Source organism: Aphis gossypii, chromosome X (genome assembly GCF_020184175.1).
Source record: "Aphis gossypii isolate Hap1 chromosome X, ASM2018417v2, whole genome shotgun sequence".
Lineage (NCBI taxonomy): Eukaryota > Metazoa > Arthropoda > Insecta > Hemiptera > Aphididae > Aphis > Aphis gossypii.
Genome location: NC_065533.1, coordinates 16,495,670 through 16,521,412, shown reverse-complemented (window position 1 = coordinate 16,521,412; position 25,743 = coordinate 16,495,670). Strand labels below are relative to the sequence as shown.

Here is a 25,743-nt window from a genome sequence, read left to right as displayed (position 1 = left end):
TGAATATACTACTTATTGTATCGGTTTAGATTAGGTTATTTACGAACATTTCGAGCGAGATACGCTGCCGTCTCGGATGGCCAGATTTCCGACCTGCACCTGCCGATACCGATTAAACGACGAGTACCTGCCTCTTTATAATAACATTGTAAGATTCGCACCATATTATAAATTATAATGTTATGAACAGTATTTTACAATTTTACATAGGTATCTCATGCATTCATGCCTATTCTTAAAAACAGCAATTTCCGTGTACCAATCTGTAAAAAAGTGTAAATCGTAACCAACTTTGTACCTAGACAATGCACGATTTTAAACATCGAAACGTTCTAAATGTGTACAACTATTATTGTGATTTTATCTTTATACATTTCAATGTTATAATAACGTGAGATTCTAGTGCATTCTAGTGTATAATATTATTATAGTAATGGTACGATAATCATAATAAGAGGTAATATAGTATTTTTATTTGTAAATCGATAACTGATAGTATAAGTATCGAGTAAAATAAAATTCATACTTACGACGTAGGTACCTACCTACGTATACGGCAGCGTGATCAACAGAGAAATGATAAAAAAAAAAAGAAAATCTTGGAGCGGCGACCTATACCACGCCGAATAATATAAAGTGTAAACAAACATAATAATATAAGCTTATAAATTATAACAACGTTTATTATATCTACGAAAATGTGCATTGGTATGATTATTTATTATCATGGTGTTTACGACGTGACATTCTCTCCAATCAATTTTACGAAAAAGGCAAATATTTATTAACCTAGCGTAGAATATTGGTAAAACTAATATGTATTGCTGTAGTATCGGCTGTATACCTAACCTATACGAGAACACCGCAAGTCGCGAGAAATTGTGTACAACATAAACATCAATGCATGTGCACTGGGTGGTTTTTTTATGACGTCGTAAAACATTGTAAAAACAAACAAACTCGGCGTAAACTACCTACATACACTACCATCATATGTAATAAGTGATATATGATAACGGTGGTTTACAAGCTAAATTTTAATAACTGTTCGTTATCGATTTGTTCCCGCAGTGTTTTAAGTGCCTTTAAAAATAGCCAATAGGCATACCACCCATTATAATATAATATATATTATATAGGAATGAAAAAACTTCGAAAGTAAAATTTTAATTATGTCTAAAACACAAAATAATATAGGTATTTAAATATGTTCAGTATAAACTTCTACAATCCTATAACATAAACACGCCTTAATATGTATTTTAAAATTAATCATTTTGAATTTTGCCTTCAGCCCTGAAAATACGGAGCTTATAAATTATAATAAAACAGATTATATAAGTGACATACTATATTGTTTTGGTCGTTAATTCTAAGGGGGAATTTTGTACCACAGTTTAAATGCTTGAAATGTATGGTTTATATTATTAAGAATAGTTGTTTTGGAAAACAAAACAATCGTTATTCCTATCTAGTTTTATATTTGTATATGAATTTGGTAATACTTCAAATCAATACATCACTTTTCTAAAAATGCCTAAGTTCAAATAACAAATAATTATTTAGAAAACAATTAGTTATGAGTTGTGAGCTTATGACTACCTTCAAGAAAGTCTAGACCTTTGGAGCAGGACTGAGGGATACTTTATAATTTGTACAGTCAATACGCACATCTTTCCTAAATTATATAAACACTAATTGTAAATAATATGAGTATACCTACTTTATCATCAACATAAACGAATCTAACCATGGCAATAAAAGAAGTAAAAATTATTTTATAATCATAAATTAGATTTTATAGTACGAATTTTTATATTATAATATATTCATATAAAAAGCAAAAAATGTCCACTGCTATTATAGCCATTGTTTTGAATTAACAAAATCACACTATAAATATGGGTATCAATATCGGTTGTGTGATTTTAAAAAACGAGTAAAGACATATATTACACCACATTGTATAGTGATATATATATTATATATAAATGTGAAATTTGATTTAAAACAATGTTAGAACTTTTGATAAAATCAATAATCGCGTTTTTTTTTTAAAAAGTATTGCAAATACAAAACCATGCACGGATATGAACGTCACGAGTTTGGATAATAAATTTAAAAAGTATAATTGTATAATATAAATACATAAACGTATATATATATATAAATACATAATATAAAATAAAGATGGGTTATTTTAAAAGAGTTAAAAGTTAGCGCTTAATACCACTGATTTGTAAAACGCCCTTAAAATGACCTGCATAATTCAAAAGTAATTCGCTGCTCTGACGGCTGACATATTTCATTAATATAATATTGGCCTATATCAAATCCTCGTGCTGAATAGATATTTAGACAATTATAAAAGTCAAATTTAAAAAAAAAATAACTAGTGCGATTAGTATACTGATTAACATATACGTGTATCTAACACATACACAAGCGTACAAACAAATTTTTACGTGTATTCACTTATGTTATTAATTAGAGCAAGGACTTTCATACAAATATGCTCATTTGCATATTTTTCTGGTCAACGGTACATTGTATGCTGGATAGGCAAAAATAAGTTTCATTAGGTTGTAAATGAAAATTTGAATAACTTATTTTTACATAAATTTAATATTAATTTAGTGTTTATCAGATTTGGATGTTATAATACGTCTTATTAATTATTAAAAGTATTTTTTTTTTATTTTTTTAATAAAATGTGTATTTTTATATAAATAATAAATATGTCTACCTACCTAACTTATATTTTACTATCGAAAAAAAATTATTAGAAAACAATTGTATGTATATTAATTAAATATATAAAAAATAACAGGTAATTTAAAATCTTTTACCTAAATTCTTATTAAAAAAAAAAAAAAAAAATGAACAAATGAATTTTTAAGTCGATATAATTACTAAAAGTTTCTTTTGGAAAAATAATTTAGTTTTGTATGAAAAATAAACTATTGGAAAATGGAAATATATATTTTTAATCTTAAAATTTTACATGAATCAATACTTGGAACACCTTAGTTTTTACACAAAAATCCTTGCCTTATTTTTAAGGATAGCAATTAGTTGATGTCAATCTTAAATTCTTGAATATAAGTATCAAACAGACCTTAAGACTTTTTATGTTTGATACATCATGGGACCTTTTTGACAAGACCATTTGTATTATATAGATTATAATACAAGATACTAGCATATCAATTAACATGTTTTAGATTCTATATTGATCAATGGATGTATTGAAATCGATAAAAAAAAAGTAGCTATATGTTTAGCTTATGCAGCATAGATATATCAAAATAATAATATTATAATATTTACGACTATCGGTCGTAGTAGTTATGTACGTATTATATTATCATTAGGGTATTAATTAATGATTTTAGTAATTTTGATTACACTAGATACAAAAAAATACCCTAAAAATTGTCTTTTAACACAATAATGCTCTTGAAAAATAAACCAACGCAAAGGCTCAATAAGTAATAGAAAAATGACAGATTAGGTAACTTTCAGATTACTTACTTAATACTTAAATAACTAATTTACCTAATTCTAGTTGCCTAATTAGCTGTTATATTTTTTTTTGAGGTCTGGTATAAGAGATTACATTCGGTAATCGCTAGAGATATTATATAATAGAGCGATTGAAATTATTTGGTACGGATGAAAAACAACTAAAAACTACTACAGCAAATACCTATTTTGAAAACAATAGATCTTTTTATAATATTTTAAATTTATTAGTTTACACTAAATGCTAGTACAATGTTTTAATAGATTTAGGTATATTAAAAATAATGAGAGGGAACGCATTGTCCTAGACTCCTAGAGTGTCCAAAAAAAAAAACGCTGTACTTTGCCTTAAAATGCTATCCAAATTATATAATATAGTTATAACACGACAGGCGCAGAATCCAGAAAAAAATTCAAATCGCTAATACTTAAAGAAATCAATCCTGCAATTTTTATTGTACCGAAAAAAAAAACAGGACGTCCGGCAAAGCCGAATATTTTACACTCTATAGTACCTGTACTAACCCGTACTATTATATTATAATTATCATTATTATTTCTAGTGCTGCACTCACCTATGTTAACCAGCTTTATGTTCTCGTCGTCGAGGAACTTGAGCGCCACGGACACGTTTTCCAGCTTTTGCGACCGGAACGTCGGCCGTTTGTTGTGCTTGGGCAATCGCTTACCGCTGAGCACCTCGATGAGCGCGATCAACCGCAGACCGTCGCCCAGGTCCGTTTCCAGATTGCCGATGGCCTTTCCGGCCGTCTTCAGGTGCTCATTGGCCCACCGGGTAAACGTGTTCTGCTGGATGAGCTTCCAGCGCGCGTCCTCGGCCAAGTCCCGTTCGGCGGCTCCCATGTCGTCCTCCTGACTGCCGGCTTCGTATCCGTCCGGATCGTCCGTCGCGGTCGCCGCCGCCGCCACTGCCGCCACAGCTGACATACCGGTTTCGCGTTGTGTGCGTGCGCGTGCGCTAGTGTTGGTGTGAGGTGTGCGGGCGTGCGCGAGCGCCTGTGCGTGTGTACGATACGATTACGAGATTTCGACGTAGACACGCAAAACAATAATGTGTATAGGTAGGTTAGGTATTATATTCGAAAAAAACGACACCGAATGTCGCTGGGTCTCTTCGACGTCGGGTCGGTGGTGGTAGTGGTAGTAGTCGACGTCGTCGTCGTCGCCGTCGGGCTACGTGATCCGCGCCCTCTGCCGGTTACGTACCTGTGATATAATCGAATATTTATATAAAAATAGGTAATAGATTAATAAAATACAACAGTACAAACATAATATTGTTACAATGATCGAATGTATCAAATTTATTGTGATCAAATTAAAAATAAAATTTCGACGAGTGTGTCGTTCGTATTATGTGTATGACGTTATGATAAAGACGTTCCGTGTACATGGCTTATTTATTTTTTCGCTGCCAGCCAGTCGAACGCCGGCTTCGACAGACCGTTGGGTTTTGCATTCTCTGCTGCCGCGGCGGTGGATGTTTATTTTTGAAAAATATTTAGATTTTAGAGTGCAATATTATACGTGTTAAACTTAGACGTTATAAGAAAAAAAACCGAGAGGAGACTATGGAAACAAATTTGTCTCAACACGAAAACTATTATTTCCTTATATATGTTTCCTACTTGGCAGTAAATACCTATGCCGAAATCACGCTATCAGCACGAAAACGCACGTAGTGACGTACTCTAGATGCAACTATAAATATTATGCTCTATTCTAACTTGTTTTTTTTTATTTTCTTAATGTACGACAAAATTATTAAAAAATAGGTAAATGCTTTGCTATTAAGTATTTTTTGAATAAATCACCATAATTTATGTGTTAAATTTTAATTCAATGATAATAAACAAAAATGATTCAGAACAAAAACGGCCTATTACCCTATTATATTATGTATATTGTTATTAATTTTACATTATGTTTCATGATATTGATATTAACCTTAAGGTAATTTATGTTACTATTAATATTATATTAGGTGAATTTAATTTATTTTATATTTTATTTAAAATATTTAACAATTTTTTTTTTTTTTATTTCAGTGAGGAACCACTAAACTAAACCTACGAGGAACCTTTTATTAAACTTTTAAACTTTATTTATAAATATTTAAAAATATTAAAAATACCTATCTAACAACAAAATAATTTTCAAGGTTTTGCAATGACGAAATTTGTTAAGTTTGTATTGTTAAAAGTTCGTGAGACATTTTTGTAGATTTAAAGAACACTTTTTTAGGTACATAAGTCGTTAACAATTTATAAAAAAAACCCTTGTATTCAATTATTAATCTTTTTACTATGGCAAAAATTGTCTATAGAAATTTAAAGAAAAAAAATAGAAGACAGTTAAACCAAATAGGTACAATCCTTCACAAGAATACCAAACATTTATTTTAATAATTATATTACTAATATAATAAATATCCTAAAAAGTGTCAACAAACATACAAAAAAATGAAATAAAACAAATATACGAACATACAAAATAAAAAAAACAAATCATTGTAAGATCCGTACATTCATCGCTCAGCTCAGAATCTAAAATATTATTGAACAATAATAATAGTAGTATTTTTTTTTATATAACATTTTTGCTTTATTTTAGTCCTGGATATGCGCACTAGCTGTTGTTGATAGTTTTTTTTTTTTTTTTGTTTCGTTTAGATTGTACGTAGGTATTCTCGTAACAGTCATAACAATATTATTGTTTCGACGTTTTTTTAAGTACATTTATAAAAATAAAAGGTTTGGCTCCCAGTTCGCCTTAGTGCTACGTATATTATAAATTTGTAAATATATATTGTTATGGTGTGTTGGGTTGTAAGATATACCAAAATAAAGATTTACGACATAAAAACCATTATAATTATGTATATAAAAATATTAAACATTGAGCTCCAATAGGACACTTTATCAGCTAATATAATATAAACAACCGAGGGAGATTAGTACTTCACAATCACATTACGTAGATTCGACACTGCATAACATTAGCACAAATAAAGGGGTCTTAAGCATTTCTGATAATTTTTCTCATGTCAAATTTTTATAAATATTTATTTTTCTCATAAGTTTGTAATTATGTATGTATATATCCATATTATTGAAAAACAAAATTAATTAAATGATTGTTGTTTCTGTACTTATAGTATCCACAATATTTTTAATAGACCTTATAAATACAAACGATAAAGAATGTTTGTGTTTTATGTAAAAAGTATTTGTAATATTTTACCACAGTCTACAGATATTATGCTTTATTATCTATGTATATTTCATTACATTGTCTGCTTGTATAATATAGGTAGATTAAGTAGACATTGAATTATATAAATGGTATAATTTGTATTTGTACATAAATAACTATAAAGTTAGAGGATTTTTCGGAAGCTACGTATTATTTTTATTAATACTATTGAGGGATTAAGTATTACTTTCAAAAATTCTGCTGTTTTCACCTAAGCTGCTAAGACTTATCAAATTTTGTAAGATTAGCTTACAATCACATGTTTATTCTTGTAAAATTCACAAAGTGATTTTATTTCGCGTTATCAAGTTTTTAGTAGATGAACATAGCTGGTTACGCGATCTCTTAACTTTTTTAGTTAATATAATTTTTACGATCCCATAAAAAAAAAATGAACGAATTTTTACATCCAGAATACTTTTTTTTATAATAACATTTTACATTAACTCAAAAATATTTATTATGTTTTCTAATAAATTGGTATGTAATACAATAATCCAAAATATAGTTTTAAAAGTACAATTTCAAATTTTAAATTAAACTACGATCCTTTAAACAGTATTAGAGGGAGGAGTATATAGTATCTATAACTCAAAGATTATTTTTATTATTTTTTTTATTAAAAACTTTAGTCTTCTTGAATAATGTTTACCGTCTGAGTGTCTAAGAAAAAAATCTTATCTATTATTTTAAAATAAGAATCGTATAACCAAAACTAGGTGAATTTTTGTCCCACTATTCATTTTTCATGGTCGTGCTAGAACAAAATATATTTTTAGTTTTTACACAAATCGTTGGTAACTGGTGGAGATATTATGCGTTGGTTGAAAGCTGTACGTACATGCATATGCGCTAATGATGATATTATTATTATTTACTATTATGAAATCCGTCTATTACGGACACTTTCAGAACTATCAATAATGCGTTCTTTATAGACATTATATAGACAGTTTTTATAATAAAATATTTATATGTGCATAATACCTATGATATATTATTATGGATATTATTTTATATGAATTAGCAAAATTATTGTATAATTAATACTAATAAATAAAAATCTATATTATATTATATTTTAATAATAATAATAATTGCAAATTATTTTTTTCAGATATTATTAGGATATAATAGGTATGATGCCATTTATTTTGAATAAAATATTAAATTTTAATTAAATTTATAAATTCGTACCTTGTACATTATATTTTAATTATGTATAAGGTTTGATAAATGAACTATTTAGAACCACGCTAATTATATTTATACTGTTCGTTTAACATACCATTGGAACTGTGTGAAATATTACTGCCCGTGTCTACATAAAAAGGTTGTTATAGACAGATTAAACACGTTAAAATATCATAGGGACTTGATCTATTTTGTCCATTATGAGAGATGTCCGTTATAAACAGTAGGTGTTCGATAAACTAGGTACCATATTAATAATTTTTACTTTTATATCCTTCATGCCTAAGCTTGCACATCGCGCAAATACGTACATAATGCTGCCTATACTAAACTCCTTAAAATTGGTCCTTTCTAACTCAAAGATTTAGATTCAGATTTTAACTTTTTAACCAATTATTTTAAAATGTTAATTTTAAGTACATTTATTTTTATTTTTTGACTGTTTCATATTATGTAATCAAATCATGATTGATTTGTTTTTAATACTTCAAAAACATTTTTAGATTTCAAAAAATGATTCGAAGTATCATGAACATCCAAGATACTGTAATAAATTATGGTATAATAACTGCTGTGACCTTTACCATTTGTTACCAACAGTTTGTTTAAAGAAATATGATAATTCTAACTAAATTAAAGTATTCCAAAAAGGCTGAAATTTTTTTAATTCTATGTATCGTATAGATTTAATTTATATTATTTTATTAAACATAATTTTTTTTTTAAATATAATTGTAATTTTGTTATTGTTTGAAATGTAGTAAGTTTTGAATACTAAATTGATACTAATTTAATAGTTTTTATTAATAAATTTTGTTTTTATAATATAAATTGTAGTCACCATCATTATTACGAGTATTAAGAGCTAAGTTTCAACTAAATACTAAATTTACAAATGTAGACGTACCATAAGAATAAACTGATTTATACGAATACAGTAAATTTAAAATTTGAGATTTGCACTTTCAGTATGATGTGACATTTGTTGCGTGTGTTTCTAAGCTACGAACGTTCATGAATCTGAACGCGAGATTTTGGGTGACAAAGGAGGTTAAGGTAATGCGAGTATTGGCAACGTTTCAAATCGTCAATACTACTTTGTTATATACTCATATATAACGCAATGAGTTTTTTTTTTAAATTTGGAACATCTATTTTTGCCAATACTGGATTTTCTTTCAATAGTTGGTAACAATAAATTTACTTTGATGAATATTGAATAATACCGATTATACGATTTTTATATTTATGTATGTGTTATGCTTTTTTATAATACTTTTTAAGTTTTTAATTTCATTTACACCTTTTGAGTTTTAACTTTTTCTGCATCCATGCTTATCATAGGATAAGGAAAAATACGAAAACGATTCAACAGACAACAACTAGCAGAAAGATTTTCCAACCATGAGGCCAATATTTGAACGAACTTGTGTTATTAAATAAATTAGCCGTTATATATCAAAGTCCACAGAAGGTATTGGAACGATATTTTGCAAATATTTCAAGCATAGAATTGAAATATAATAATTATATTAATTATTCAAACTCATAGAGTCACAAGTTAGTAATTATTATTTTTATTATAATAGGCTGATAAAAACGGTTTAAACAATATATTTCGATTGATTCATTTAACTCTTATCATTTTAATGCCCATCCATACACGTCGGACCGGCGGGCAAAATAAATGTTCCTTTTTTTTAGTATAAATACAATTATATTCATAAATAGGACGTAAACACGACGTTTATTATATATATTACTTTATAAACCATAGAAAAAAAGTTATCTCTATTTTTATTGATATATTTTTTTTAGTATTACAAATATTTAAAGCGTCAAATCTTTTTAACACAAACATGTGTTAAACAAACAGCAGTCATATTATGTAAACAAGTGTACATGTAAAGGTATATTAATTTATCTTGTTTTAAACAAAACACTCGATTCCCATAATATATTCGGTGATTAATTAGTATACACTAGTAAACCAAAATATATCCTACACGAGTTATAAACGATAAGTTTTGACTGTTTAAGACTTCCGACGATTTATGAATATATTTCATTGCCATAATACTGCAATACAATAAAATTCCTACAGAACATTAACCATCGAATAGTGAATACTTAATTACAGTTTAAATTATAATTATCATTTTATATTACATAAATTCATAAATATGTATAATTATAATATCAATTCAGAACACACAAAATATTATGTATCATAAATAATAAAAATAAAAATAAAAGAAGTTTCAAAAGCGATATTATAAGTACAACTATTTCCAACAGAAAACGATTGGGAAATTATTTAAACACGCCTTATAGATAAAAATACCTAATATATGAAAATATAATATAATAGTATATTGTATATTTAATATTGAATTGGACAATAGAAAAATATCTAAAGTGTAGTTTAATAGACAGTGCAGAGAATACATAAAATAAACTATACCAGTGGTGCGCAACCTGGAGGTCGTAAAATTTTATTAGGGAGTAATTATTAAATTAACACCAAATGAAAAAGTTAGATTATTATCATTGTTATAATTTTAGAAATTTTTTTAATTTTAGATTTAATAAAACTAATTATGTATTTTAGATTCTGAGTGAAGCGAGGAATGTATTGATTTTACAATGTTTATTTCTCTTTTTTTCTGTAAACACTTTTTCTCCTCCTAAACTTGCTCAAAAGTATCAAGTGTAGCACCTTTTTTGAAAGATAATGTTCTTGAGCTGGTACTTTAAAGAGGTCATTTTTCGATTTTCTCAATAGTTATTTAACGTCACGGGAAAAACACCGACAAATTACGAAAAAACAGGATTTCAATTTCTAACGCTTTGTATTTTTGAAACGAATAATATTTAAATATTTAATGAAATAGAAAATATTCTTTCGTCCGCTCAGAATCGTTTTTTATTGAATGCAATAATTGAATTTAAATCAAATATTGCAAAATTACACTACCCTTTCCAAGGACCGAAGGGACGATATGGACAAAGTTCCTCCACCGCAATGCTGACCTACTTTTTTTATATTTAATTAAATTAGTTAAAAAAAATTAATTAAATTAAAGAAGTATTAAAATTACTTAAAATTAACGATTTAATTCATATGAATGTTTGTATACATTAATATTTCAATATATATTATACACTTACATAATGTTGGTAGGAATAATTGGTAGGGTCGTATTATCAAAATATCAAAATAAATAATTTTTGGAAGTCGTGGGTCAAAAAAAAGTTGCACACTTCTGGTATATACTATATTATGTACATACTATATATACATATAGTTATATTTTTATAATTATCCACCAAACATGCCTTGTCATTAAAAAAAGGAAGGAAACTTCAACATAGATTTCTGGTTTTCAAATGAATACTCTTGTTTTACTGTAAACTATTAGCGAACAATTCTCCTGACTTAGGAAGTATATGAGGACTTGGTAATTAAAGCATTTTAATAACTAATAATAATCTATCAATAATTATAATTTGTAAAAATTTTGCTATACTGCTATAGTACTAAGTCCAACATTTCATGTAATTCATATTTTTACGAAGCCATTTTTAAAATCCATTATCTTTAGTACAAACTATTATATAACTGAAAAACTATTAGTTTAAATTTTGAATTTGGTACATCAAAATGTTCAAAAATATTGTATATTAAATAAATTATACAGTATAAAGGAGATTTCAAGTAGTTTCTATCGTTATAGGACACATATATCATAAATTAAATAACTTTATATTAATAATCACTTAAATAATTTTATAAACTTCCATCTGTTCAGTTTGATAAAATATATAGGTATTATTATATCATAATAATACTACGCTACCTAAGTAAATCATGAATATTTTATGATTTTTAAATTATCATCATTAAGCTATTATTAATATTGTTATATAGATTAGATTAAATTTTGTTTCGTTGGACGTCGAGTGGTGTTTCTTAATAATATTATTATGTTAATTATATTAATTGAACGTTAGTCTGTCAGTAGATATTTATACCTACTGGCTACTACCATATTGTGTCATATTATTGTAATCTACAACTGCAAACGGATCGTGTGTCACAAATCACAATATACATTTGTTGAATACGAATTTAAATATAGACGAAATAAAAAACATGATGATTATCGTATCTTTAGTAAAAACGCGAAAATAGTCACTATACATAGCAGACGAACGGACGAGCAGCATTCTAACGGTAAGTCTGTTATTATAAACTGTGTACTCCCACTACTGAAAGTAAAAACCCGTCTAAGTAAAATACGCGATAAAATTATTAGAGAACGATTATAGTCAGTTGAATTAAAACACTTTTTTTATTTGTAATTAATTTACCTATCTTTCGGTATAATACATTAATAAGACTTGGCATTATACGAATAACGAATATGTGCATTTTATGATTTTTATTATATACTATACGAATAAGAAAATCCCTAGATAGTAATCTTTAGGAGGGTAAATTTTTAATCTTTGAAAAGATGTAATATAAAATTGATTTCATTTCTCACAGTTTTATTTTTTAACACTTATACTTATAACAATTTAAAATTCACAATACTCGTACAATGGGTGACATATTATTATACTTTAAAGATTAATATGTATTACATGATAATCAAATTATTTTATGTTATTTATTTTTATTTTTATTTTATAATTATTATTAAAAAAAAAAAAAAGTTGAAAATTAAACAAATCACTATAAAACCAAAAATAAAAAAAATGTTTAATTGCGGCAGTTATGATGGGGCAAGGTAATTTCTTCGTCACTTTACCCATCACACAAGACTAAATGTGTACTTACGGCGCGGCGCCGCGTACAATGTTGTTAATGTTATTTATATGCCCAAACGAAAATATATTATGCGTGACGCAATGTGCAGTGCAAACTCGTCAACTAAATCCATAGAGCGTTTGGTGTATAATATTATTGTCCATATATGGACGCGAATACGTCTTGACAATTCCTAAATAGAAATACATAGCGACGTAGCGTTAATATTTAACGTATTGGTCATGATATGTCTATTCATGGTTTCATATTATTGGTGATCCGAGGTCGAAGTTATAATATATATTGTACGCGTATGTTGTATGATATAATGTAATGTATAATTATATACTTAATATATAATAAATATATACGTATATATATATATATGGGTACCTTAGATATAATTCCTCGGGAGAAAACACGCGCACCATTCGTACCAATATGGTTACTTCTGAATGTAAAAGTATTAAATATAAATATAATATACAGGGTGATTACTTTTATTTATCAACATACTCTTAAATGACAAATTATATATTTTTAAAGTATCTGATATTTATTTCCTCTTTCAGTCCACTCGCCACAAATAGATAAAACACACTCGCGTTAAATCATCTTCTATGATATTTTAGTAATCTTGGAATAAAATCACCAATTAAAAAAATTATAGAGAATAATATTTTTGAGGGCTTGACATATCGGTTATGTATTGAATTATAACTAGAATTTTTATTCGACTTTAAAAATTAAAATTAAACTTTTTTGAAACAAATAAATGTATCATACCTTCAACAATATTATTCTCTGTATTTTTTGCTTAAATACATTTTGTCTGTGTAGTGAATAGACTAGCGAGAGAAAACAATGCACTGACATCCTTTTAAGAACATGTTATTCTTTCAATTTTTCATGATAAGGTATTTACAATATTTTTGAACTTATCATTCAAATATTCCTTCTATTTTTGTTTATAATGTATGCTGTCAAAACACGAATTAACATGCTAAAAATTGGTAGTATAGCTATAGTCTGTATAGTTGCACGTAGAATGTGGATATTGTGTGATACGTATAAATCATAAGACATGTAACACACAATAACTTACTGTCGTAATGGTTAATATGCCTATAGCCAATACTATATTATTATTATAATTCTTACATTCTTCATAAATTTCTTTCCTTATCTGTTTTTAGTAAGAACCAATTATCTAATACGTATAACCTTTTTTCTAATAACAATTAGAAAATAGAAATATCGAGCGGATGTATAATATTATTTACTGGTTTATGATGATAGTTATATACAGATAAAATACAAAATAAATATGCAGAATCAAAAGTTTCACAGTTGTTCACATCTGATTTGTTTTTTAATATCATATGCATATGACAATTACATCCAAACACTACATAATGCATGATATAATTATTAATTAATCAAAATCGAAATGTGCTATTTGTACCAATGTATATAATATACATATATAGTAGAGTAGAGTAAGTTATACATAATATTATAATATAATCACGGTTACCACAATTAACCATTATCAGCATTAGGTAGGTAAACAAGAAGGTAATAGATACAAAATGACATTTAGAAAATATAGTTTGATGATATATCAATGAAAGAAGTGTGTTAATGTTGGTGTAAAGAATTCTTATTTACCGGAAATATTATAATGTTTTTAAAATATTGAAGTTGAAAAAAGTAATATTCAAGTTGTGAATTATAGGTAATATCATCATATGGAATTTAGATAAGAAACTTAAAAAATTAATATTTATAGTTATAAGTTTGATCATATGAGTCTAGGTATCTATTATAGCGCATGGTTAAAACAATTTGAATAACTGAAAAAATATTTGTTGTCTCATGCCAATAATTGTTTTTACCGATCTAACTAAAACCGAAAAAAATCCATAAACCAATCAATTTTCATTTTCTCTATCAATTTTTTTTTTGTTATCGATCAGTCTACATTTTTGGTTACAAAAATGTATTACAATAATATAATATTCTATTAAAATGCATATACATACCGGTAAGACCCGTGGAGTTGTCTGTGTTTGGCTGCAGCTGGATCTCTAAGTACTGATGGTGGCGTTATTGCAGCTATTAACGGCGACGCAACAATTTATAAACGTCTACTTATGTTATATCGTACGCGATCGGATGCGACCGCTGTAGTTGTAAAAGAAAATTTAATAAAAAATAAATAAATAAATAAATAAATACGAAATTGAATACGGTTTTATTTTATCCCGACGCGTTGACGGCGCGACGAGTGTGCCGTTCAAAAGACGTTATAAATATGAACGCGAAAAACGCGACGCCAATATTATTAAAATTTTCTTTAATATTTCGATTGTCTTTGGACGAGAACAGTGATGCCGTCGCCGTCGTTGATTTCGTTGTTGCTGTAGCTACTGCCGTTGCGACACTGAGGAGCAGCCGTGTACATTTGTCGTCGGCCCGCCAAAGTCGCGTGGCTTTGGGATGTTTTGATGGCCGCTGCGAGACGGAGGCGGCGGGAGATTTAAAAATAAATCCTTCGCGGCGGCGGCGGCGGCGGCTGCGACTCTCACGGGACGCGTATGCACATACGGCGGACTCACACCAAGAAACGGACTTAGACACACTCACTTGAGTGTGTAATTTTCGACGAAATTCCACGGACGACCACCGTCACAGCGTAATGTTTACAATAATAATAATAATAATGTGTACGTATATTATAATATATATATATGTGTGTGTGTGTGTGTTTATAAATATTAAAATTTGCATAATATGAACTAAAAGTAGAACGGAGAGTGAAGCGTCCAATTTATTCTTACGCACATTTTACTGCAAATTAGTTTTTGGAAATAATACAGCCATGGCGTGAAGGTTTAATCTTTTAGATTTGTAGTATATAATGTCTCATAATGTTGTTATGTTCCTCGAGGAAGATTTTTATAGACCATTTGACAGTACTATGGTATAGTATTTTTCTATTTCTTCTATAATATGAGAGGAGAGTCCTATTGACTGGATATAGCGTACCAACCCTATTTTTCCAAGTTAAATTTCGTGAATTAAAAAAAAAGTTCTTGTACAGCTTACGTTTGTGTACCTATCTATATCTATTAATAATTCACCAAGTACTTTTGGAAAGCCTTTATTTAAATATTTTTAGAAATAAATATCTAGCATAAAATATTAGTGTAAAAGTTTTTACTTGTGATACCTAATTAAAATAAATATAATATAGTAGGGGGTATTTGATACAATAAAAAGAAAATGAAATTCCGGGAGGTAAAATACTTATTTTGTGTTGAACAATACTTACTAGGTAACAGCATTGGTTACTTCACCCAATCACTGTAAAAATACCTATTACAATAATGAATAATAATATACCATAATCGAAGTAGGTACCCTATTACTAAATTGACAATTACCTTGCTCACAATTCTGTGCACGTGCTACAGCGACACCCACTTTCCTACGTCATTAGAAAATGTTTAATAGTATTACACGTGTAAGTAGTACCGATGTGAATGTGTGTATATTATAATAATATCATTATGTTGAATACTGTACCAGGTCCAGGCAAACAGTTAATACAAATCCAGCACGGCCAAATATGGTCTCGAAACACACCAGCGACCTGCCTGCCGGACCGTTTCAAAATAGGTTTATAGTTTATACGCCGTGCATAAGTGAAGGTACCTATGATATTCACATAGATTAATATTATTATTGTAGTATAGTATTCGCTGTATGACATAATATTATAATATTGAGGCGGCAAACTATACCATCATCAATGCCGATCGTCACGACGACGAGCGTGCGCGGGACTGTGATGAGTGTACTGTCTCGCAAACAAAATATTGTAGGAAAAATAATATATAGGTATGCAATTATATACACGTTATGTATTCATATGAAATTCCCTAATTAGATATTTTAACAATAATGTTTGGTAAAATCTATGTAGTAAAATTAATGGTATAAGATAGGTATAACAATGGGTGTTGTACTGCACTACTGCCCAGGCCCGTATACAGGGGGGTTTTAGGGGTTCAACCCCCCCCCCCCCTCCCCCCCGAAATATTTAAAGTAGGTATATATTTATAATATAACAAAAACTAACTACATACGTCTTTATGTATTTTTAGTTCATGTATTAAAAATATTTTAAAACCCCCTCGAAATTGATCCTGGATACGTGCTTGCTACTGCCGTAAGTATATTATAGACATATCGTATTGTAGAGTAGGTACACGATGTAGAGAAGAGAAGGTGATACCCTCCTTGAAAAAAGTGACGCGATTTTTGACGGCACTATTTTAGTTAACATGAATACCGCCAGGCACCGCCATATTACTCGAAGGCCGGCTACATTAATTTATTATTTCCTATTTCGGTGCGTTGAATATGGACTTTATAATATAATATTATTGTTTAAATTTCATGATTATTCATATGAAATATGATTATATTATAAATTTATACTAACAAGTTTAAATAAATAAAAATGTTATATTTGGGCACGAATTCAATTAAATAAATAATATATAGAGTTAGACTTCCAGACTCCAGTCATAACAAACAGTATTTAAAATAATAATCACTTCCCAATATTGTTCCAAATTTATTAGAATTATTGTAAGAACTATGACTGTATATTTAAACGTTCATTATTTACTATTGACTATTGAGCCTGACTCAATTGACTCTTGATTATTTTTTTCAAAAGTTTAATAGGTAAATTAATTAATTAAAAATGCCAAATATATGTTTTGTGCCGGGTTGTAAACAGAATATGCTAGCGAAGGAAAAAAATACATTGTTTCGGGCTCCAAAAATATAAGACAACAATAGACTAAAAAAAATGTATGATTATTTTTAAATTTAAAATAGATAATTACTAAATACACAGAATATATATAAAATATTATACATATATTATTTTATATATCTGTAACTAAATAGTTCCACAATAATATGTTATTATATGGTAATAATAATATTTATACTATGATAAATTATTTGTATATGCAATCATTTTAAGTAATTTTCAAGATACTGATATTAATACTTGATATACTTAAAATAAAATTCATTAAATATATTATATTTATATTTATACAATAATTTTATAACTTTTTTAAAAATTTATTAATTATAGTTTCTATTAATAATAAATAACTATTGTGTACAACATGTTAATTCAATTTTAAACTTTTGTAAAAATGTATAATATTTTATTAATTTTTCTTTATTATAATATTTCTATAATATATTTAAGTTTAAGAGCCGATTGATCGAGCGACTGTGAAAATACTACCAATGTGTCACAAGAAGTTACGAAAAAACAATGCATCACAAATGATTGGGTAGGTTATTTTCACAAACATGTATAAATGTATAATGTTAGGTATTTGACCTTACAAAAAATTATTATTTGTTTAGCGACTGATCCCTGAAATAGCTGTGAACGCTACAAAAAGAGCACTTACTATGCAGGAATAGTGGACTACGTAAATGGTACCGATGTTTATGTAAAATTTCTAGGGAAATACGACAATCGATCATTTTTATACAATTATACGAGAGAAGAGATTTACTTCCGCTACTACACAACATTTCCCATATGGAAAATTTAAGCAATAAAGTCAATACCTGCACATAACAATACAAAATACATAAGGCAGACAGTCAATACAGATGTATGAGCAAAATGTAATAAAATACTTATAATTTCATATTAAATGTATTATTTATTATTATTATTATTAGACTATAGACTATAGTATAGACCATAGCTATACTTGGTCATATTTTACGCATAAAAAGATGATATTGGTAAATTGAAATATTCATGTAATATAAATAAATCCCATATTTTAATTCCTTATAAAGTTTTTTCTGTGTTTTATCTCAAAAATTTTAACGTACAATATTTTACGTTCATAAATTGTTAAAAATTGATTCACATGGATAAAAATCAATCATTTAATCTTGTGGTTTTATATATAGGTATTTATATTTTAAACTATAAAAAAGATTTACTTCTAACTTAAGTTAGAGTGATTTTTAAGAAATAATTTAATTTATTTTTATATTTAAGTAATTAACTTTAACTACATAGTTGAAAAAAATTACTTACTTCCCAAGTCTATAATATTGTTATAGTTTAATGTATTATAGTAGATGATGAAAGCTTTTTGTAAACTATAATATTATTATTAATGTTGTAATATATTATACTATAACAATATTATCGATTTGGGAAGTTAGTAATTTATTTCAACTCCTATATCGAATACTATATGTACCTTGGTGGTTATAACTTTCATCGAGGACATGTTCATTTTGGAGGTGATAAGTCGTTCCCAATAATTATTACTCATTATTAGAACTTTTTATTACAATTACATAATTCATTACGCCCGAAATGTCTCAGTGTAGGCAATTATTCTTACACTCATGTTTAACACCAAGCCATTGGGGCACTCGAGCTATACCGTAGGCTGTAGATAATACTATTAAAAAAAAAATACATTAATTTAAGGCAAAATAACTTTCTCTGGTTCGGTGATAGATTTAACGAAGTAAAAATTTTTTAAGATTAACTTACTGCGAAATGATTTTTGTAATATTGAAGTTTCATTGATGCGGTTATACTTTCTAATCGATATACCAATATATTGGACATTTTATTAACTCAAAATTCGGTAAATAGATTTTTTCAGCACATTACCTATGCGTAACTATATCAGAAAACGACAATACACATTTATGAAATATGATACACATTCTATATTCGTAATGAAGTAATAATTATCTAATACATTCTTAGAAATCGATCACCAATTATTATTATTTGATTTAGTATTAAGAGGATGTCAGCGCATTATTTGTTTTCTCTCTTTGGCTCATACTTAACATAGACAAAACGTATTTACATAGAATCATTTTTTCTATGATTTTAAGTATCTTAGAGTAAAATAAAATACCCATTACAAAAAATACATGTTTATTTGAAATATTTTCATTTTTTATAGGGTTTGTTTTGACTTTCTTCATTGTAAAGAATTGTTTTTTTGAAAATTTAGTATCGTTAATTTTGTAGTAGAGTAATCTGAAATTTTTTACCAATGTTCTAAAACTTAAAGGATCACAAAATATAATTTTAATCACACTGAATTACTTTTTCCTCTTTTTAATTGTTAATGAAATAATTTAGTTAAACTATATACCTAACTATCTAACTAATCAAGATTTTCTTGAACTATAAAAAATAAAATAATATTTATTAATTGTTAATATTTGTTGCTAAGGTTATATATCTAGTTTTATTTTCAAGCTACAATGCACTATACAGTTTTAAATACAGACGTAGGAGTAAAAATTAAGTGTCTTCACTTTATTCATTAAATTTCAACAATTTATATAGTAGAAACCGTTTATAATGACACCGGTTGTAATGACATATTAGGTGTCATCGGAGCAAACTTACATTAATACTTTTATTATTAAGGCGCACATTTTTGCATGTTTCTACACGTTTCCTGTTATTGTCATTTCGATATTTTATTATTCTTAGACCTTAGTTAAGTTTATCCTAACACCATATCCATAATATCTTGTATTCCTTTAGGTAACATTGTAAAAAGTCGATTGGTGGTAATTCTAATAAATAAAATAAATAAATAAATTATATGTTCTACCTTTTTAAAAAAATTACAATATTGCAGATACAGAATAATTTGAATTTTGATCAGTTTTTTCAATCATACATTTATAATTTTCTATATAAAATACTTGATACACTCTTTTGGTTAAACTACATTCTTGCATATAATACACTTTTGATGCACAAATAAGTTCATATTCTATAACAATTTTTCATAAAAACCGGGCTCTTCATGAATATCTAATTTATAATAATATTATAATAGCTACTTTTAAATTTTACTATTGTTTTAAGTCTTGTTTATTAGAGAATTATTTCTAATTTATTGAAAAATAAATCATTGCTCATATTTTACATAACTGTATAACAACATTATAACTCGAAAACATAGTGAACAACTTAAATTTTCCCGGATCGTCGGACTAACCTATAACTACTACGATACGGAGGACTCCTCATCGTTTGTGTCAGCATAGTTGCCTAATATTATATTTTGGTGCCTTAGTTCAACTGATTCATTGACCTAAACAAAATGTGAGTATTGTTTAAATAATATGACAATATTCGTATTTAATATATTTTACTATTATTTGTTGGTACATACTTTACTACCTACGATAAAAATCTAAATAATAACCATATAGGTAATAATAATTTTTTTTTATATTTAAATGTATATTACCTACACGTCATTGTATTTTTAAGATGTAAAATGTATTACGATTTTTTAATTTGTCTTTTAAAATTTGAATTCATAATAGTTTATATTAAAAAATCTCAAAAATCCTTAATTAACTGAACATTTAAAAATATTAACGGCAGCGGGCTTTACTCAAAATCAGATTATTTTTCAGTCGTTTTAATGTTTAGCGATCATTAATTGTCATTTAGTAAATTGTAGCCAATCGTTATGGTTACGTGTTATATTGTTCATTTGTGACAAAAGTCACATCAAAATCCGTTTCGAAATTGTTCTATACTTGTCATAATATTTTTTGTTATTAAATTTATCAAGTTATTGTGTGTGATGACGACAACCATAGTAAGCGCATCGTGACAAAATATCTACTTATCACTATTGGCTAAGTGTAATTTTTGTATTTTTCGTTTTAGAAATTGAAAAACAGTAATAACGGTGATATTGTTAAGAATACCTTACAGGGTACGATATCGTTTCAATTCAAAAACGGAATTTCCGTAGACATTACTCTTGATGGATCGATCAGAGTGACCAATCAAAAGGTAATGCCCATAAAATAAATAAAGAACTAAGTTATTCTCGTACTAGAACGATGTAAAAATAAAATCAAACGAACAATATTATATTTACCCGTTCGGATTACGACGGTTGCAGGCGAACGCTGTGGCAGCCGTAAATGCAACAGGTAACATATCGGCAGTGATGCATCCTGTCGGTTTTATGTTCAAAAAAGATGAAATCGTACACGTACGGGCGAACGACATGCATTTTGGGAATCACAAGTAAGAACTTCGGTATAGTAAATTTTAATGAAAATATTAAATTAATAAACATATCTATCATACTGTTTTTATATAGTTTATATATAACGAGAATTTCGAAAACAGTATTAAATTCGTTATTATTTTTACTTTAAAAACGGCTTTCACATATTGTATGCATTGGTTCCATATAAATTCCACTAATAGGTAAATTTTTCAATTCAAGATTGAAATTTGAACTTAGCAGATGTTAAATTTTATAAAATTTCATTTAAACGACGTAAAAATCTTTCATATTTCTTAAAAAAAAAAGAATTCCGATTGCATTTTATTTAATCTAAGTAATTCAAAAGTCCAAATGTCAATCGCTAAATACAATCGCGTTTTTCCAAACACTGAAATACATTATATTATACAAAATTTATGAGTTACTACATAACCTATAGGTTGACCGGACACGAGAAAGAAAATCTTAAATGTGTTGTACCTCTTTAACTTATACATACGTAATAATAATTATAATATAACATGCTCAACTTACACTTTTGTCGTTAACGTGTGTTGTATTGCCATTAAGGTTGGCGAAAATAAGACCTTCCGGCATCCACTTCAAGGCCATCAAAAGCCCGCTGGTGTACTTGGTGGACGAAGCTGGTGTTAGGACGAACTTTTCAGAGAGCTTTATGAACATGGAACGAGACATCACGTTGGATGTGCTGTACAAAGACTGTCGTCACGGAGCCATGTACGTGAACGTGTGCAACGATTTACTATCGGACATCTCGAGCAGAGTGCTCGAGACCGGTACGGAATGGAAACTGTACGACGTGTCGGTCGTACAAGAGAACGTTCACGGTTTCATCAGGTATGCAGAAAAAATAACAATTTTTTTCCATTTTTCGTTTTGGATCATAAGTTCGGTTAACGGCTGACATTTTAATATTTGGTTTGATAATATTTTGAAGATCTATTAAGCTTAGATAATGATAGTGGGTCGTAAAAAAACATTCTATTGTTATTCTGAAATTATGGTAAGACGATAGCAGTAGCTTAAACTTTTTTGAGTACAAAAATAATTAATGGTTTTCATTCTCTTATTTTAAATATACAAATTACTTTAATTGTTTACTGAAACCAAAATAAGCAATTAAAACTTAAAACTTTTTTTTTTAATTATACGTTAGTTTCAGTTAAAATTAGAATGTATTTTGTTATTTGTGGTATAGCCTAAAGACTTATACTTAGGCATGTTGATTGCTATGTATAATTTTAAAGTTATAATAAATATTTGAAAATTTAATGCTTAGAAGTTAAACTAAACGTCAGTAGTAGTATCACGAATGTTTGACTAGTGGTGCTTGGCAATATATTTTATAACCGGGTTCAACTATACGGTTTTAAATGTGTATATATAATATGTTTTTATAAGCGTTCACCGCTCGTTTGAGTTGCACCGATTCCATTGTCGTTGTCGCGTTTAGGACATAATGACTATAGGCAGGCCCGTAGACACGGGGGGGGGGGCGAGAAGGGGCGTTACCCCCCCCCCCTAAACCCAGTCGTTGCCCCCTCTAAAAATATAAAAAAAATATAAGAAAGACATTGTTTTTATATATAATGCCCCCCCAAAAAAGTTTACTTTGCCCCTCCTGAAAATTTGGTCTGGCTACGGGCCTGACTATAGGTACTCGGAACGAGACTGATATTGACGAATACAAAAAACGGACTGATCGTATTTTTTATTTTTAACACCGATCGTGTACGACAATATGACAAAAGTTTCTAGTCCTTCGGTTTTCAGCCGTATATATATACGATATTAATATTGACGTCGGGAATATTATCGTTTGTTTAACGCAGAGTGATCAAAGAAGGGCGCGACAAGTTCGAGATCCGGTCTTCGGCGTCCGTCGGCACGATAAATCTGTACTCGGACGCGGTGGACTGCACTGCGTCGCACGGCACCAATCATCATTTCTTCGTCAAAAAGAACAACAGTCGCATTCACTACGAGGTGCGCAACAAGTTCATGGTGCGGTACGGCGGATATCACACCGGCTTCAACGAGTGCGACGAAGTGTCGTTTTTCTGACGGTCGCAAGCCCCCCCCCTCTCCCCTCCGTCGTCGACTCGTGATAATATTAATTGATAATAATAATATACGTACCGTCACGCATATGCACTGTTACACCCCGCACGATTCACTAGGCACCTTGCAGGGGTGCTGTATAATCATATTATACGCGTGTAACACACACACACACATATGCAAATAGGCAGGTTTTACTATGAATGACAAAAATTACGACGGTACCTAATATAATATCATAATAATTATTATAATAATGATAATGTAAACATTGACGAGTCGTGACGTATTATAACATTATATATATATACTACTTGACGATGCCTTCTACGCACACTACATATACATTGTTCATTCGTTTATAATTAGTGAGAGATGTATTATATAAAAAAAAAAAATGTATATATATATATATATCGAAATTCTTGAAAATTTAAAACAAAATCCCTCAATATTTAACTTTACATCTGTCAAAAAATATTAAAAATATATCAACACCGGTTTTTTTTTTTTTTTGATATGCATTAAGTTTATCAACTTAATATACGTAATGTTAGAATTTTAAAGAAAAACAAAATAAAATTTCGAGTTATACAAATTGATGTAATACATAAATGTATAGTAAAATATATATTATTATAACTATGAAATATTATCAAATTATTAGTAATAAATAATAATATAATAAATGCAATATTTTCAAATCCTTAATTCTGCATTTTTTTTTATGTAAACTTAAAAATGGGAACATATTCAACGAATACTTAAAACCTACGTAAATTTAATATCATTAAAATCGATATGCATTCATTTTATGTGTTTAAATCATAAGATAGTAAACATGAGATACTAAATCATAAAAGGTAATCATAATATTGTAATTATGTTCATAAGTATTTGATTATAAAAATTGTTTTTTATTTTTATCAAATTTATTATATTAATATTAATATAATCTGTAACCACAATTACAATTTAAATAACAAAAAAAAAAAAAAAAAATCGTTTTCCTTTAGCCAAAACTAAATTTATGTTTAATTCCCCTTAGGGCTTAGAGCAACTTAGAGGGGTTAATAAAATAAGCTATACTCACCTTCTTAGTTTCGATGAGTCTATTAATATAGGTAATTATTATTAACAATTGTTTAATAATATAGTTTTCGTTTCTTAGTAGACAAATAGGCAAAAAACATTTATTTATATATATAATATGTATTATGCATATATGTTGACTACATCCTTTTAAAAGTGCTATTATGTGCTAATATGTTAACACTCAACATTAACTAGAAAATGTTAAGAAGTTTTAAACTTGTTTACGTTTACCAAAAACTAACCACATTCCTTATTCACAGCAACATACTTACATACACTTATAAATGTATTATAATCCATTTATTTCAATACATACTTCTTAATCATTATTAATAATGCTTGGTATTTATAAATACAAATAGTGTATTATGTAAAAATGTAGGATTAGGTTGAATGTAAACAAATAATAAAAGTCACTATTTTTTTTAAGATATATTATATATTATTGGTTTTAATAACTGTGATAGTAAACTAAAGTATTTATAAACTATGATGAATAAACAATTTATTATAATATAGTAGTATTAATAAAAATAATAATAATAGTTATATATTATGGTAATATTTATGTAAAAAACAATATTATAATAA

The 25,743-nt window shown here is 27.9% G+C and overlaps 2 protein-coding genes and 1 long non-coding RNA gene across 5 annotated transcripts in view; 2 read left to right on the top strand and 1 right to left on the bottom strand.

Annotated features, from left to right (window-relative positions):
* Window positions 1-15,260, bottom strand: part of LOC114128507 (filamin-A) — a 98,273-nt gene extending 83,013 nt beyond the window's left edge. For 2 of the 3 annotated variants that reach the window (XM_050206934.1, XM_050206930.1), the window contains exons 1-2: window positions 14,857-15,260; window positions 4,101-4,752 (exon numbers count right to left, since the gene is read on the bottom strand). In XM_050206934.1, the coding sequence (XP_050062891.1) occupies window positions 4,101-4,473 (373 nt within the window). In that variant the 5' untranslated portion in view covers window positions 4,474-4,752; window positions 14,857-15,260. The remainder of the gene's footprint in view (window positions 1-4,100; window positions 4,753-14,856) is intronic. The other variant, XM_050206931.1, reaches the window with a different exon arrangement.
* Window positions 15,261-15,550: 290 nt separating this feature from the next.
* On the top strand, window positions 15,551-18,702 carry LOC126552235 (uncharacterized). The gene is made up of 4 exons (XR_007606067.1): window positions 15,551-16,340; window positions 16,406-16,527; window positions 18,117-18,204; window positions 18,281-18,702. It is a non-coding gene; the product is annotated as an uncharacterized LOC126552235 (long non-coding RNA).
* Window positions 18,703-21,412: 2,710 nt separating this feature from the next.
* LOC114128506 (uncharacterized) lies at window positions 21,413-24,583 on the top strand. Its single transcript, XM_027993027.2, has 5 exons — window positions 21,413-21,549; window positions 21,621-21,749; window positions 21,862-21,989; window positions 22,546-22,833; window positions 23,829-24,583. The coding sequence occupies exons 1-5, from the start codon at window positions 21,535-21,537 to the stop codon at window positions 24,058-24,060; spliced, it is 792 nt and encodes a 263-aa protein (XP_027848828.1). The 5' UTR covers window positions 21,413-21,534; the 3' UTR covers window positions 24,061-24,583.
* Window positions 24,584-25,743: the final 1,160 nt, after the last annotated feature.

Coding starts and splice junctions, on each gene's coding strand:
- LOC114128506 (XM_027993027.2), top strand. Junction 21,750..21,861: donor TCAGAGTGACCAATCAAAAG/GTAATGCCCATA, acceptor CGACGGTTGCAG/GCGAACGCTGTGGCAGCCGT. Junction 21,990..22,545: donor ATGCATTTTGGGAATCACAA/GTAAGAACTTCG, acceptor ATTGCCATTAAG/GTTGGCGAAAATAAGACCTT.